General features: G+C 49.9%; 1 protein-coding gene across 1 annotated transcript in view; it reads left to right on the forward strand.

The window, feature by feature from the left end:
• The first annotated feature begins 594 nt into the window (after positions 1-594).
• LOC142572557 (uncharacterized) overlaps positions 595-15,715 on the forward strand; it is a 55,646-nt gene continuing 40,525 nt past the window's right edge. Inside the window, exon 1 of the mRNA XM_075681746.1 lies at positions 595-1,469. Coding sequence (XP_075537861.1) covers positions 867-1,469 — 603 coding nt within the window. The 5' untranslated portion in view covers positions 595-866. The remainder of the gene's footprint in view (positions 1,470-15,715) is intronic.

Genomic DNA, 15,715 nt, shown 5'->3' on the forward strand with positions numbered 1-15,715 from the left:
TCGGAAAATCTGTCACACTGTAGGCGCAGGGAGCTCTTTCTTTGGTCACCACCAAAGCGACCGTTTCACTTCGAACACGTCGAAGAGATGTGGCTTGGATTGCAGATAATGTTCTGGGGAGATACTTTAGCCAAGTAGAAATAGGCAAGTCGGGAACAGGAGACAGGGTGTAGCGGGTGTCTGAATAAGGGTATCAGAAAACGTTCTCGGCGCCACAGTAACTGCCAAGAATGTCACCGCAAATGATCTCAATTGGCGCACTTTGAGTGAAAGAGAACTGCCTAAAAGGAAGAGATAACGGGGCACAGATCATGGACGAAGGAATGTAACCGCAAGCGTAGCCAAGAAAGTTTCAGCGGGTACCGATATAGCAACTGACATCTTTCAGCGTAGGTAATGGCAAGGTGCAAAGGTCGAGCACGATGCAGGGATTCGCGACTCTGTCGGAGGGAGTCATCCTTGGATAGCACCTTCGGAAAAGATGTGGGGGTGGGGGAGGGGGGGGCGCTACCGGAGCCTGACATATTGGCCTGGTCGATGGGTGGCGGCTTCCGGTGCGCGAAATGCCAGGGTTCACGAGCCCCCGCGAGACGTGAGGAGGTCCGCGAAGAAGCGGAGGGGGCGCTGGCCGCGCCCATCGATCCGGGGCCGCCCAGGCGTCGCCGCAACATCGGCCTCCTCCTCCGGCCGCTGCTCAGGCACCGGTGCGCCTAGGCTCGGGCTCAAGAAGAACAAAGGCTTCGAGACGGATCCCCCGAGCTGCAGCCGGTCGCCGGCCCTAGCATGCGGCCCACTGTGAGGGGGCCCCCGCATCCCGCCGCACGACGACGACGACGACGACACTGCACCGGCGGCTGCCGCCAGGGATGCTGCGAGGGGACGCGTCGTCGCCCGAGGCGGCAGGTGCGTCGTCTGCTGCCCTCGCGACGACGAGCCGCGGCCGGAGGGACGCATCCGCCGCGGTCGTGGGGACGCGCGGGGGCCGAGCCGCGTCGTCGCGCTGCAGCGACTCCGAAGAGGACGAGGACGCGTGGTCGCGTGAGGACGACGGGTACGCGACGCCCCCGCGACTGCCGGGCCCGTCGTCGTGTGACGTGTCGCGTGACGACGACTACGACGACGACGAGGCGGGCCCCCATCCTGCTCCGGCGCTTCCCCGCGATCGACCGGCGGGAGCCGACGTGACGGGCGAGCGACGTCAGCGGCGCATGCGTTGCTGCGAGCCGGTGGCGTCGAGCGCGGCCGCCGATCGCCGCGGCGGCTCGTCGGGTCACGAGGCCGGGCCCGCTGCCGCCGCCGCCGCGGCCGGTCGCAGGGCCATGCCGAGCGGCCTGATGAAGCCGCTCGTGGTGCTCGCCTTCCCGGGCATGTACCTCGTCTACAAGATCACCGAGTTCAAGCGCCAGCAGCAGGAGCACAACCGGCGCAAGGTCACCGAGCGGGAGCTGGCGCACCTCAACCACAAGATCGTGAGTGGGCACGGCTTGTTTTTTTCTTGCGCGCTGCCTGTCACGCACGTACAGTGATCGGCGGCGCCGTGTGTGTTCACGGGTTGTCCTTCGCGCCGGCGCTGCTCTCGTCGAGTGGCCTCGAAGGCACGTTAGCTGCGACTGCCACTTGGGACGGTGCGCGAAAAACAAAGGATGTTCGCTGAATTTATCCGCATATTTGCTCGCGCGCTCTAGTGCGCTTGGCGAGGCGACTCGCTGTCGTTGCTTGTGCGTTCGAGTGGCGAAAAACAACAGCGTCAATGCCATCGCGTCGATGTTTGGCACCACGCTTCACGTGACTAGCATCGACAGTCTCGTTTTCTTGACTATCACCACAGCGAGGGAAACTACGAGAAAGCTTTGCTTATTCTCAATGAAATAACGCCGCCAATCAGTCGGCGTGTAGTGTATACGCAGGTGTAGAAAAGGCCGAACACGGTACAGAGTGTCCTTGCGGATTGTATTTACTGGGTGTGCGCTGCCGTTTCGAGTATTCAGTAATCTCCGGCATTTGCAGATAAAGTCGAGAGATCGCTTAAAATGTGAAATGATGGCACGACAGGCACGCAACACATCAGCCTCGGATAAATGCCATGATTATACTTTCTCGACATAGTAAGATAGATGACGCTGGTCGATGAAGGCCACCCCGTTTCGAGGGTGTTATCCTTATACGATGCCAAGTAAAACGAAACTCTCTAACACGTGAACCCGGCCTTTGGCTTGAAAGACGAATCAATTTTGCCCATTCTTGCGGCGCGTCTGACCGCAAAAGACTTTGTTTCCCCTTGTCAAAAAAAAAAAAAAAAAATTGCCGCCAACTCTTCTCCGCCCACTCCCGTTCAAAGCGAGGCCTCCATAGCGCGGTTTTGAACTCGACCGAAATGTCAGGGGTTGCCGAACATCACTTCTCTCCAAGGGAGGTCACTGAAATGACGCTGGTCCCGGTACGACGCGATCGCCGTGTCGCGGCGAATTTGACGAGCCTGCGTGACTGCCGATTGAGTCGCCGCGTCCTTGGCCCATTCATTCCGCGAGAGACGGGCCTCCCTCCGCGCGCGCCCGTTTTTCATCCCAGCCTCCTTTGTGCTCGTCGCGACTGCGAGGCGCGTGAGATGAAAAGGGTGCGGGCAGCAGCTTCTTCTCGCGGTGGCCGCTGCCGTGATAGCGTCCCATAGCAGGACGCGGCGTGCTCGGCACTAAAAGGGGGCTTCGCCTTAAGAATGCGTCAGTCGTGATTGCGCATTCTGGCCTACGCCCTGACCGCGCTCTTTTGTGCCTCGAAAGGGAGCAACCTAGAAGCCCCGCCTTCGGTTGCAGGATGCAGGCGTCTACCTTTGAAGCATTCCACCCGGTTTCAAGAGTGTAAGCTGACCTGCTCTTTGGTGGTCTTCTTGTCAGATGACAAAGAAGCGCTAGGCCTTTAGGCGCGGAGCGCAGTATTCGTCGGCAGTGATGTGATTATTGCGAGAAAAAGGAAATCGAGGAAATGGTAGAAAAAAAATAATATAGAAACGATTGACATTTGTCGTAACAAGAGACTTTTTTTTTGTTGTCTTATATTATCGAACGATGTGCTCTCTGGAGCGTCCACTGTTCGGTAGCCCTAGACCAGCTACAGTGGGTGACAGGTGTTCCTCACATCAAGCCGCGCCGTTTGTAAAATAAAAAAAAAACGCGCCTACAACGCCTTCTGCAGGCACGGCCTTTACAATTTATAAAATAATGTCGTCGAGCCGGCATGCGTACAAGCGTCGCCGTTATTTATACTTTGCTCGAAAAAATACAGGCGATGGAAGGCGCAGTTCGACCCAATGTTGGTGCCCTTCAAGACACTCACACCGCTACGCCTTCCACCCTCGCACGTCTCGAAAAGAGCGCGGATGACGTGTGACGATAAAAAAACTTGAACCCACAAGCGAGAGAGAGGGAGAGAGAAAGAACGCTCGCTAGACTTCCCACGCGTCTCGCCGACACCGCGTCGTCGTCGGGCAAGCGTGGGCGTCACATACACGGCGCGCTCTCTCGGAAAGTCCGTTCGCGTAGCATTGACGCGGTCTAAATATGGAAACCAGTGGGAGACCAGGGAGACAAACATACGGCCGCGCGATCGAGAGGATACGCGGCAGCCGCCGCCGCCACCGCCGCCGCCGCCACTGTTTCTGTTTGTCCATCGCCGATTGCCCGTGGCCCGATGACCAGGGGAGGAGGTAAAAGGGAGCGCTCTGTACGGCCCCGACTCTCTCTCTCCCCCCACCTGCCTCACTTTCTTCCCTACTGCCTTTCATCGCCGCCGCAGAAGCGGTGTTTGACAGCAGGGCTCCTGGTCGGTTGATTAGGACCGCTCTCGCCGGTGGCTTGCCGAGGGCACGTGTATGACGGGCAGGTCGAACTGATTGCGAAAGACCGGGGGTTTACGCTGAGCACATAACGTAGAACTAATTTTATATCTTGGGCTATTCGTTCCGTTTCGAAATATTTTGCTCCTTTCTCTTGCGAAGAGAGAAAGAAGGAAAAGGAGCGCGCATATATATATATATATATATATATATATATATATATATATATATATATATATATTGTTTGTTATCCTGTCTGTAGCGCGTAGAAATAAAGAAAAACTAAGAATGAAAAAGGGAGAACAGCTACGCCGTGGTTGCGGTCACTGCGTCGGCCTGCGCCGTAATCGTTTAAAATTGCAACAAACTGTCATGGTTGTTAGGGGCAGACCTTGGAGGCGAAAACTAATAATTTACTCATAATAGAGTCCGCTGCCAGGTCGATCCCCTTCGACGAAGGCGCTCGTAGGCCTTATTTCGCTGATGATCGAGCGTCGAAGGCGGGCGGAGAAGAGTTACAGCGTTCGATCGTCTAAGAAAAGGAACGCGGTGTGACGAAACGAAGTTGTAAAGGTCGACACGAGTTTCGTGTCGCTGACTAGCAATCTCGTGCGAGTTGTAAGAGCGCGAAACGACACGGAGCAAAATGAAAAAAAAAAAGATCACAAGAGGCGAGAGGCTGCGTCAAGTGCGGTCAAGTTACTCTACTACCACTGCGTTCGCGAACTCGCAATAAACTACGCGAATTCACACACACACACACACAAGAAAGGAAAGATAGGCTGAAACGGCTAAGTACTCGTACACTGCTAATATTTCGTAAACTTAACAGACTTGAGTGTATGGCTGCAGCTTTGCTGAGTGAAAGTTTGCCAGCGTGATCTTGGCACACTCGATTTTTAAGTGAGTTGTTACGTTTGCAGTTGGAAGGTGTGGATGCGGCTTCCACGATGTCATCGCGTGGGTCCGTGGAAACCTGCTAGCACTTCACGCACTTGAAATGCGCGGTCGCGGAACATCGTATTCATCTCAGCGGTGGCCACGGCCGTCACCATTAAAGGGAACGTACGATTGGGAGGAACCGAACTTGGCGCTTAATTAAGACAGGAGTATTTTAATAAATTGTTCGTTGTGATCACGGCGATGAAGATTCTTCAGTCTACGCCAGTAGCTTGGGATATTGTCGATGATGATTAGCCGTTACTTCTCTCACGGCTACCACCAAGTTGAGAGAAAGAGAGCAAAACAGTGAGCGGGCTGGTAAAATATTGATTGGTTGATTGAGTGATTGATTTTAACATTCCAAAGCAACATCGGGGCTATGAGAAACATGGTACTAAATGGCTCACGATTAATTTTGACCATGTGGTGTTCTTTAAAAAGCATCTACGTATATTTAAGTGCACGGCCGTACAAAACACTGCTAGCGTCCAGTTTCTTGTGCTAGCTGGCACAAGAAACTGGGCGAGAGTTTTGCGAATTACAGTCGCAATGGGAGATGGCACATTGCTGCAAGCCCTAAGTGAAGAATAGATGCAAGAATCGTACGAAACGAACAAAAATAAATAAAACAATGAAAAATGAGAAGAAAGACAAATCAGTAAGGTGAAACAGAGAACGAGAAAATAAAATAGCACAGGCTGTTAAAAACGCTATTGTGGACAGCCAGTACTCACAAACCAACAGCAACTAAATAACCATTTCTTCCCCTTGAAAGGGTGCTCTGTTTCGTGCACAGTATTCTTGCCAAAAGTACAGCTTTACAGGGGCAAAAGCGCTCCGCGCGCACTCGCACGCATGCACAGAGAGAGAGAGAGAGAGAGAGAGAGAGAGAGAGAGAGAGAGAGAGAGAGAGAGAGAGAGAGAGAGAGAGAGGAGTTGTCTATTTTCTTATTTATTGTGTTTCCTCTCGTTTCTTTTCGGTGCAAATTTGCGCGTGTCTAGACCTCGCTGCTATAGAACAAGCAAGCAGAGCGCAAGGGATGCTTGCCTCCCACCGGCCTCGGGCTCAGCGCAGTTACTGAGATTGCAAGGAGGTTGCGATTTTGAGTTTATTTAATCTACAGTCGAGTGCAGGAAGCGGAGATACTCGGGAAACAGTTTATGGTTTTACTAAGGACGACAGGAGTTATTTCATGTTTAAACCCAGCCAGCCTGAGTACAAGAAGGAAGAGAAAAGAAAAAAAGAACATCAAAACACGAACGAAATGGTAGGAATCGAAGAGGGAGACACACACAAAGGAAATTAAGAGAGTTTAACACGCCGGGCGTCCCGACAGTCCAAGAGTAATAGCTTTCGAAAGTGGTAGGAGGCGAAGTGAGGGCAAGTCGCTGAGCCTGATAACAGCGCGCGAAAGGCGATGGAAAAAAATAAGGTAAATAGCACGTCAGCAAAGCTTCCCACGAACGTGAAATAACAACGCTCAACAAAGTTGTTCTCGCTGAGAGCGCGACGTAAAGCGGGTGCACAACATGCAGCTTGTATAATTATTTCTTTTTTACATTTTAGCTGCCCGCGTAAAGTGTACGCGCCTATAGCTGGCCGCGTAAGTGTACGCGCTTGATTGGCCTCGAGGGCCAATCAAGCGGCGCTCAATATATGAAGCGAGCTTTCATCCTTTAGTTAAGTATATATCATATCTATTTTTTCTCCTTTTGGACAACTATAAATAATGTCTAATTTTATTACAATGTAACAGTTTCGAGTCAACATTGTCACGTTGTAGTAAGGGTAAAGAGTAAAACACTGGCCAAAGGCGTGAGTTCAGAATTTGCCTCTTTATTGGGTAAAATTGAGGCAAAAAACAATAACAAGAACAAGTGGCACCTAAAGCATCACCTTTACCAAGAGCACAGTCGGTGTTAGTCAAAATGTAATAGGTGATGCCCGAAACAGCATCTGTCACGTGTTTCCGGCTACGAAATTGCTTCCCTCACCCGGGGCATGAATTTGTCCTCTATTCATTATTTATACATTTATCACCGTACATTCCATTAAAATTGCTCCCGATCGCTGACATTCTACATTGCACAACAGCGTTCGAGTAGAACGTGCAATCAGATTAGACAAGAGCCACAGAATCCGCGATGACCTTCAAAAATATTGCGACACAGTTAACGTGTGAAAGGGAGAAATTGTCATACACCTGACTGTAGCCACGAAGCTACAAAGGAAACCCATGCGGTTTTCTCTTCGTGAACTTACCTCCACCTTTCGGGCTTCCGCTGAAATGATTTTCCATATTCAATAAGCGTGTCTCGCGTAGAACGATAACTTGGTAAGAGCGATAAGCTGGTAAAAAACGTTCGCCGGGCATAAAGCAAATTGTGTACTCGTCATAATATTGCGATTACTAAAAGCATCACACTAACTAGTGGTACGCTGACGTCTCTGAATAAGTCGCAGATGTGCAATTCCAATGCGTCCGGAAATCCAACTTTGCCGTGCAGGCGTCATCGCCATTTGAAGCGCAAGACAGGCTGTAACGGTTTCAGTTGCAACGCTGCAAACTGCAAGGGAACACGATTCATTCAAAACTAGCTTGTCGCTAGCACTAGTCCACGGTCATAGTCGTGTAGCCTCCGGATCTATAGAAACGCGTTACACGCGCGCTTTCCGTGAGGTGCGTTCAGTTGACGAACGACAGAGGTGTAAGTGAACATCTCTGGTAGATGACTTTGTGCTGTTGCGGACCACACTCATAACCCAAAGGTGATGTCGTTGTTGGTGATGATAATTGATGATGATGATTTATGATGATGATGATGATGATATTTTCGATGGTTCTCGCGCCTTTCTAAGGCTGATGACGCTGTGAAGCATGAAGCGAAGGCTTCGAGACATGCAGTGCTTTTAACGGCGACCGGGATGTCTTTTTTTTTTTCTTTCTATGTTTTCTGTAAGATCCCAAAGAATTTGACACGATCATATCCAGAGAGAAACCCGACGTTTATAATCACTTGGAAGTAGAATACAGCACTGGCGGTGGTTTCAGAAGCACCGATTTGCTGGTCTATATATATATATATATATATAAAGCTACGTCTCTTTGCGGATATGAAGAGGGTCGTAGGCGGTACATTGCTGCGAAATCTCTATTTCTGAACTTGTTTTTCTTTTTACAAGTTTCCCCGACAAAGTTTTCCAAGTATGGTTTCTCTGAGTACCTTTTCTTTTTGTTCTCAAACCATAGTCAGTCAGCTCTTTGCTTTCCCTATTTCTTCGAGGTAGCTTCGCTTTCTCACCATCCGCTGCCTTTTCGATTATCTGGCAAGACAGCCGAATGCGAGATGCATCGGCTCGCTGACGCTTTCGACGGCACGTTGCTTCACGACCGAGCCACCACTTTGGCGAAATATTTAGGAAGGCATCTCCAGTGTCAATTCACTCAGTGCATTACGGTCTCCTTAATGCCTACACGAAACTCTTAGAAACGGGCTTCACGCTAGCAAAACACGACATAAAGGCGACGCCATCGATCGCAATGACAGGGTGACTCGTCGGCAGACAGCTTTTCACCGAGCCTCGACAGACGCCGATGCCATTACGATTGATGACCCGATATCGTTGCTGCGTGACAGGCCTTTCAGGCCAACGACGGCGACAAAAATCACTCTGGCGACCTTCGGTGTGCGGCGCGTGCTGTGAAATCATAGTACGTTATTATTTTTCTTTTTAACTTTGATCCTCGCGGGCTATGCATTCACGGTACGTTATTCTTTGCGCTTGATTACGCGGCGCTGTTTCTGGTACTGACACAGGTACTGAGAAAGTAACGGAAGTACGGACGACGGTGGCTAGAGAAAGTTCCTATATACAAGTTGAGCCATTAAAAGCGCATATCAGAGACAGACGCACTTACCGTATTTGCTCGAATATAAGACGTGACGTTTATTTTTTTCGTACAAACACGGAAAACAAAGCTCGGGAACTGGCCACGAGGTTGCACATTGAGGAGCTGGCCACAGTGATGAATTTCAGAAATTTGGGAGGCTGCCTACGAGCACTTGACGACACCTTTAAGAACATGTTTGAAGACCAGATATGAAAGGTGGAAACAGTGCATGGATAGGGGCTTTAACTGAAGAAGACCAGCATTTAAAACAAAACCAGTCGCCACAGCCTCACCACGAAAGTTGACTGTACTTGAGTGGGAGCTGGTGCTATATGTAAGTTTTTTTTTTGTCCTAAAACGTCAAATGGCCCATTGAGCGAAAATACCCGCATCTGTCATCTTTAGCAGCGATCATCTTTGACAGCACCTAAACTGGAATTGCCATTGGCTGTGGCGCCGCGTCACCAGCTGCGCCTCGATAGAGCAGAACGAGCACAAGGGAACACCTGCCGCGTGTTAGCGCGCCAGGTGTTGCGTGAGGGGAGAGGGCACCGTCGAAACGCCACATCACCCTCGTACTCGGCACGAGCGCTCCTCGACGGAGCAGAGCCACCGCCTCCTACATAGCAGGCCTGTGCACTCTGCTTTATGACGTCATGCTACATGGACCTAACTTTCCACCGTCAAACCCTGCCTGGCGAAAGCGCTGACGTCAGTATCACCGCGGCTTACTCAAGAGCATCTCCGTTAGATTATATGGCAGTCGGGAAAGGTAGCCTGACGTCGTGGATTGAAGTGCACAGGACTTTCGCTACCTAGAAGGCGTTGGCAAAGCGGGTGAAGGGGAACACCTGCTGTAGCAATAGCGCGCCAGGTATTGCGTGAGGGGAGAGGGCATCGCCGTGTTGGTGGCATGCGGCGTTGGCGGCTTGTTGGCTGAAGCAGCACGTACCGGTATGGTACTGTAGTCGCAGCGCAAAACTCGAAAGAGCGCTCAGCGCCGTTGGCATTCACAAGTCAAGGAGTGCTCAGGTGCCCTCGGAGTTTTTTTTCAGACGACGTCCTACCGAGTGCCTTATACATTAGAAGCATTTCGTAAAACCACCTATTGGGACCAGGGTTATTCTTGCCACCTTGGACAGTCCATCGAGAAATGGCGACCCAATCTGGTTTTTTTTATTCTTTTTTTTATTCAGGTACCCTAAATGCTCTTGCGGGCATTACATAGGGGGGAGGGGGAGTGATAAAAACAAGATATTTCAAAAACAACTGGAGGGGAAAGGCAATATAGAACACCGTAGTATAGGCTACCCAACACAACAAAAAAATAAAGAAAGAATAAGAAATAAATGCATACAATATGAAAAAGAAACTTAGTACAAAGCATGTAAATGCACTTTCAATTTGGCAAGACAGCCGCATGCGAGATGCATCGGCTGTCTACTTTGTTGAATAATGATAACTTTTGCAATCTTGCAACGCTTAGGAAAAGATACTGCGCGAAACAAACTAAGTCGAGTAGCGAGAGACACAGACTACAGTGCCTTCTCGTTCCCCCATCTCTTCTTCGTCTGTTTTGCGGAATGTCTTTTCATAAGCATTATCGATTAACTAGCCCAGCAACAAGATTTATCTTTCAGTGCAAAGGAGAATTAAACGTCTCACTGTACACTGTGTCCTAGCACATACCTTATATTCTAGCGTTTTCAGGTCAGACTTCTCGCGGTATTTGAACAGTGCGCATACGAAGTGTCTCGTGCCCCGGACACTCCCACATCACTTGTTTGGCGTGGCGTGTTGGTGGCATTTGGAGTGAATGCGACGACATTCCTGCAGCTAAACTCGTCTGCAGACCTTTCTTGAAATTCGAAAGTGCTGCACATCGAACGCGCTCGACGGAGCTGAAGAATGCACACTTTGTTAGCAAAGAAAGTGGGCGTCAGGCACAGAATGCCATCTGAGAGATCGCCATTCGGTGAACATCAGACACGCGAACGACCTTTTCGTGCACCATGCAATAATTTAAATGAGTCGTGAATACTGTTGCACATAAGTGAGAGTATCTTAACTTAAATCGTTATAACTTTTTTTTTGCAGTCCGTGTATACTTGTATAAAGAAAAAGCACTAATGCAACGTGAATAATTACTCTTAGCTGCAGAACTACGAACAACTCACTTGCTAATCGGCATCGTTTGGTATGCACGGACTAATAATTCCGATGGGCAGTTGTTGAATGAGCCATACGTCACGAAGGTTTCAAGTTGATACCTCTGATATCGGTGCAGTAGTCTCGACTGCTGCACGGGGCTATCTGCCTTTAGGTGCATGGAGAGGGCCATCTGCCACTCTCCATGCGGCCCACATCGGCGCGCGGCCCACATTCTAGAACGACGTCCCCGATCTGCCATTGCAACATATTTGCTTTGCAAAGAGCAGAAGTGTTTAAGTCGGAAGTGATCCGATTATGGCATTATATCAGCGATTTGTAGTCAACTGGCATGCAGTGCATGAAACGAGGAGACAACCACATTAACTCTGAAAACAAGGTCTCGTAAATGCCCGTAATAATGCCACGTGGAAACCGAAGCGAAAAAAAAAAAAAGATTCTCTCAGTGTCCAGTATAGTGGAGTGAAAGTACTACTCGCGTTGAGTACGTTGGGCGATCATAAAACGAACACCGCAGCTCTTTTTTTGTCTTGCGCGATGATAAATATACTTTCTAGTGAATTGCACTAAACAAACAGGAACACCATACAAGTTCTCCTGTTCCAAACGGAAGTCCATGTGAGTCCTACTGGTCGCTTAGCGAAATCAGTTATTTACGCTTATTTATCGGGTGAACTGAACAGCTAAAAAAAAAAAAAAGTGCTCATGTGATGGATCCCACCGGCTTCGACGGTGCCACCGAAGATGGCACGAGTCCTCTTGAGATCACATTTCCTCCGCAATAAAGCTTTCTGTTTGCTCACTTGAGAGCGCGACCAGAACGTCTTGTTAGCTTCTCCACTGACTAAAATGCACGCAGAAAAGAACATTTCTCCAGACTTCCGTCCGCACAAAGCGCCTTGTGCCCACCACGCGTGTACATTTTCGCATCCTTCTCTTCTTCTTCTGGTCCTGTTCATCGCTCTGCCTGTTTAGCACTGTAATAGTTGCGCTGGTGACCATCTGCCATAACTACCGTAACAGTCTGTACCCTTCGCAGCTGCAGAAGATGCTGCACGGAAATTTATAAGGTTGTTTTAGTGCATTGTGGCGCGCGATTAATACGTGAACGAGAGACAGCAGTGAAACACTGTCTCATTAGTTGCAAGTGTGAAATCGTTCTGCGATATGTGTGGTCGTGAGCGACCACTAATTTCCGCCATTGAGGTACTACGCAGTGGCCGTCCAAGGCAAACCCTGAGCTTCTGGGCTAGATCACGTTCGATTCTGCCACCGAAGACAAAAAAAAAAGAAAAGAAATAAAAAGCAAGCGCCAATGAGTCGTCGATAGTAAAGATCGACTCAGCTTTATTTTTTACTGTAGGTTGTGCTTATATGTTAGCTTTGAAGGTAGAAATCACTAAAATCAAGCTATGTCGTTGATACGGGAGAAACAGCGCCGCTACACGTATTCCTGTCAAAGTGCACAACGTCGGGGAACTAGCCTCAGGCACTTTCCCCTTGCCCCTTCCTGCCGTGTCGCCTCGCCCACAGAAGGCAGGCCCGGTGCCTCTTTCTTCAATATATGTCGGCTTATCGCGACTGTCTCCCTACAGATTTAGGCCTGCGGATAAGCTTCCTATTTCTCCTTGGTGCTTGGCTCACCTAGATGTTCGACTTTCTAGCGATGATCCAAATACGTGCAAGCACCAACCGGACCACCTGTGCATTTTAAATGCGTAAGCATTTCTATGCCTACCCACAGAAGAAACCCGTTCGTCCGTCCGTTCGTCACGTAAGACGAAAGCATCGAGAACACAATTAACATGAAGCTATGGTGTGCGCTCTGTCCCGATCGCAGATTGCTTTCAAGATAGGGCCCGGGCGGCTGCGCCATACGCAGCCGCCACCGGAGTACGGTTGATAATGGCTCGCCGCGGATGAATAAGACGCTAAGATAACGGCTTATAATGATTGGAGCGTCAGCAGCGCACCTGGCACCTCCACTTGCAGTAGTTTTCTTGCGTCATCAATTACCTTGCGCCGCCGTTCACAGCAGTTCGTGTCGCCACAACACTGTCGTTTATACTGATCGGATCAAGTTTCATAACACTGATAATGAGACCTATCGGCCTAGAGACGAGAAGGGGGCATGATGCTTTACGCATAGTCTGACAACTCCCATAGGAGTTTCTGCGTGATTTTTTTCCAAAAAGAACGCTGGGATCTCCGACGGCCACTGATCGCCCGGTGAACGCTGTCGCGCGAGCACGCACTTCGTTCCTTAACCCTTTTATTTTCCATTTTCTTTTTTCTTTACCTTTCCACTTTTCTTTACCCTACTTTTGTGAAACAAACCAGGCGCAACGTGGTTAACTTCTCTGCCTTTCATTTCCTTCTCTTTCTTTCTCTTTTGACTTTCAGTACCAAGGATTATATTTATGATGAAAGGAGAATTGTCATCGTCATCTATCAAGTAGCTCTCCATACTCTTGGCGTACCATACAGAAAAAGACCATCTTTATATTTACACCGATGTTTCGACCACTCCCGCGGGTCTGTCTGATCTATGATCTTTTCTGGAAAAGCTACTAGTGGCAAGCTTAAAACCCCTAACTGGGCTATGTCGACAGCTACCGAGCTTGCTACTTTTTATGTGCTCTTCGTGTGATTTGTCCAGAACCGACTCTAAAGTGAAGATGGAGGGAGGGAGAAAGAGATAAGATGGAAATACAGGAAGGTTAAGCATGATCGCGTCTGCTTGGCTACCCTACACGCCAGGAAGGAGAAGGGGGAAAGAAATATAAGAAGGTAATTAAAAGAAGAGAAGGTAAGTAAGTGTGCGCCCACACGCAGATGAATGTCCACTCAGGTTTATAGTTAAAAGCGCTCGTCTAGCCTGGTTGTCTTCATGGAGTCATTAGCGCTTTGGTGACCTTGTGCATTCTAGAGGTATGCGAACGAGGACCCAAGATCTTTGCTTCCTAGAACGGTATGTAGTTTAAATGGCTACGACTAGTAAACAGAGCACACCGTTGAGAATGGTAGGTCGGATAGCGGCCCAGAATGCGCTCTATAGTTTCATTACACCGGCAAGAGTGGCATGCCTTGCTGTTGGCTGTTCCGATGAGGAATGAACAAGCGTTCGTGAGTGCGACTCCCAACCATAGGTGCATCACCATAGTTGTATCACGAGGGCAGAGCCCGGCTGGACAGGCGAAGTCGCGAGTCATGGTCCAGTGAACACAATCGCGAGTTGGTGAAATCCGGCGAATTTGAGTGTCGAAGTGTGATGCAGCAGTGAAGCAAGTAAAGCTGTCGCGTTGCATCAGTTCTCGACAGCGGTACTGGTACACACATGATCTTGCTGGTGAGCCAAGCACGCGTCTTCATCTGCCCTGTCCTTGTCCAAAATGAAGCGCCTTCATTGTTTCTAATTCATCACTTCAGTGTTCGCCGTTCACCCTACGGTGTCTTCGAAAACGCCTTCATCGACTTGCCGAACAAGAACGCGACGTCACTTTTCAATGGCTGCCAGGCCAATGTGGAGCCATGATTAACGAACTTGCCGATGATGATGCTCTGTCCACTCATTAGGATGGCGTACATGAGCCCACTCAGCTGTCAAGAAAAATGCGGACAAAACACTGCATGGTTGTGCATAGTGCTGCACGGTCCACGTGGAAGGTGCCAAGCTTTCCGCGCTCCCGCCTACACCGCCTGAGCCTGTTGACGTGAAAACATCAAATGACCCATTGAGCGAAAAAGCCGCCGCCTGCTGCAGCGAAACGGATCCTAAATTCCCATTGGCTGTAATGCCACATCACGTGCGCGCCTCGACGGAGAAGGCTGGCGAATCGGAACGCCTCTTGCTGTGCTACAGGTGTTGCACGGAGGGGGGAGGGCGTCGCAACGACGCCACGTCACCAGCGCACTTCGACGGAGCAGATACGGCGTTGCAAGGTCGCGGGGCGAGACTGGTTGTCGTCGGCGAAGCAGTCCCGTGATGCGTCCGCTCGGGTGCCGCCGTACAGCTCTCGGAAGCCCCGGCGCATCGTCCGTATCTCTCTCTCACCCCCACTGGGCTTAGCTGCTGCGCTAGCCTGCCGGACTTGGTGAGCGCGGCTTCTTCCTCGGTCTCTCGTCGCGCATATCGTTGGGTGGCATGCGGCGTCCTTGATTTCTCAGCAATATCTGCCAACTGATTCCGCTCTGCAGCCAACATGCTAACAACGTAGGGACTGTGCAAAGAAAAAAGAATACCCTACACTAATCTAATCACAATACTCTATAACACACCCCGAATAATAGTCTAAAACATTACTCGCGGCGTAAAACTCGAAGGAACCCGCAGCAGCGTTCAAGTGGACAATAGTCCTTTCGCATTCACAACTCATAAGAAGTGCTTTGGTGTTTTCGTATTTCTTTTTTTGTCTTCGTATCCCATCTGCACTATCCCGAACAGAGACAACAGTATTTTGACTGCTGCGACTTCGCGCTACGTTGAGATCTTTAGCCTGCCGCGTCAGACTGTGGTGTCTCTGGCGATTGCAGCAGCGAAGAGACCATCGAGCACGATCCGTCAGTTTCAACAGTGAAGAGCTCGGGGTTCGATTCTGGCGCTTGGGCAGAATTTCTTTTACACACTTTTCTTGTAGAGCAGACAAGGTTCTCAATGCTTCCGTTGGTTTACGGAAACAGCGCGGAACGTGCAATGCAAAACTACTTTATAGCTTCCGCGGACGCCGGCACCCATAAAAAGCAGCCCGCGTCGGAACTTCCACTTACTGCCGCGCGATAAACGCGCTGTTATCATGACCAAATTGCGCTTGAAGTAGCTTCTTACTCGATCTGTATCCACTGCTGGAATTCTTTCGTTTTTGTCTGCGGGCAGCGTACTAAA

Source organism: Dermacentor variabilis, chromosome 2 (genome assembly GCF_050947875.1).
Source record: "Dermacentor variabilis isolate Ectoservices chromosome 2, ASM5094787v1, whole genome shotgun sequence".
NCBI lineage: Eukaryota > Metazoa > Arthropoda > Arachnida > Ixodida > Ixodidae > Dermacentor > Dermacentor variabilis.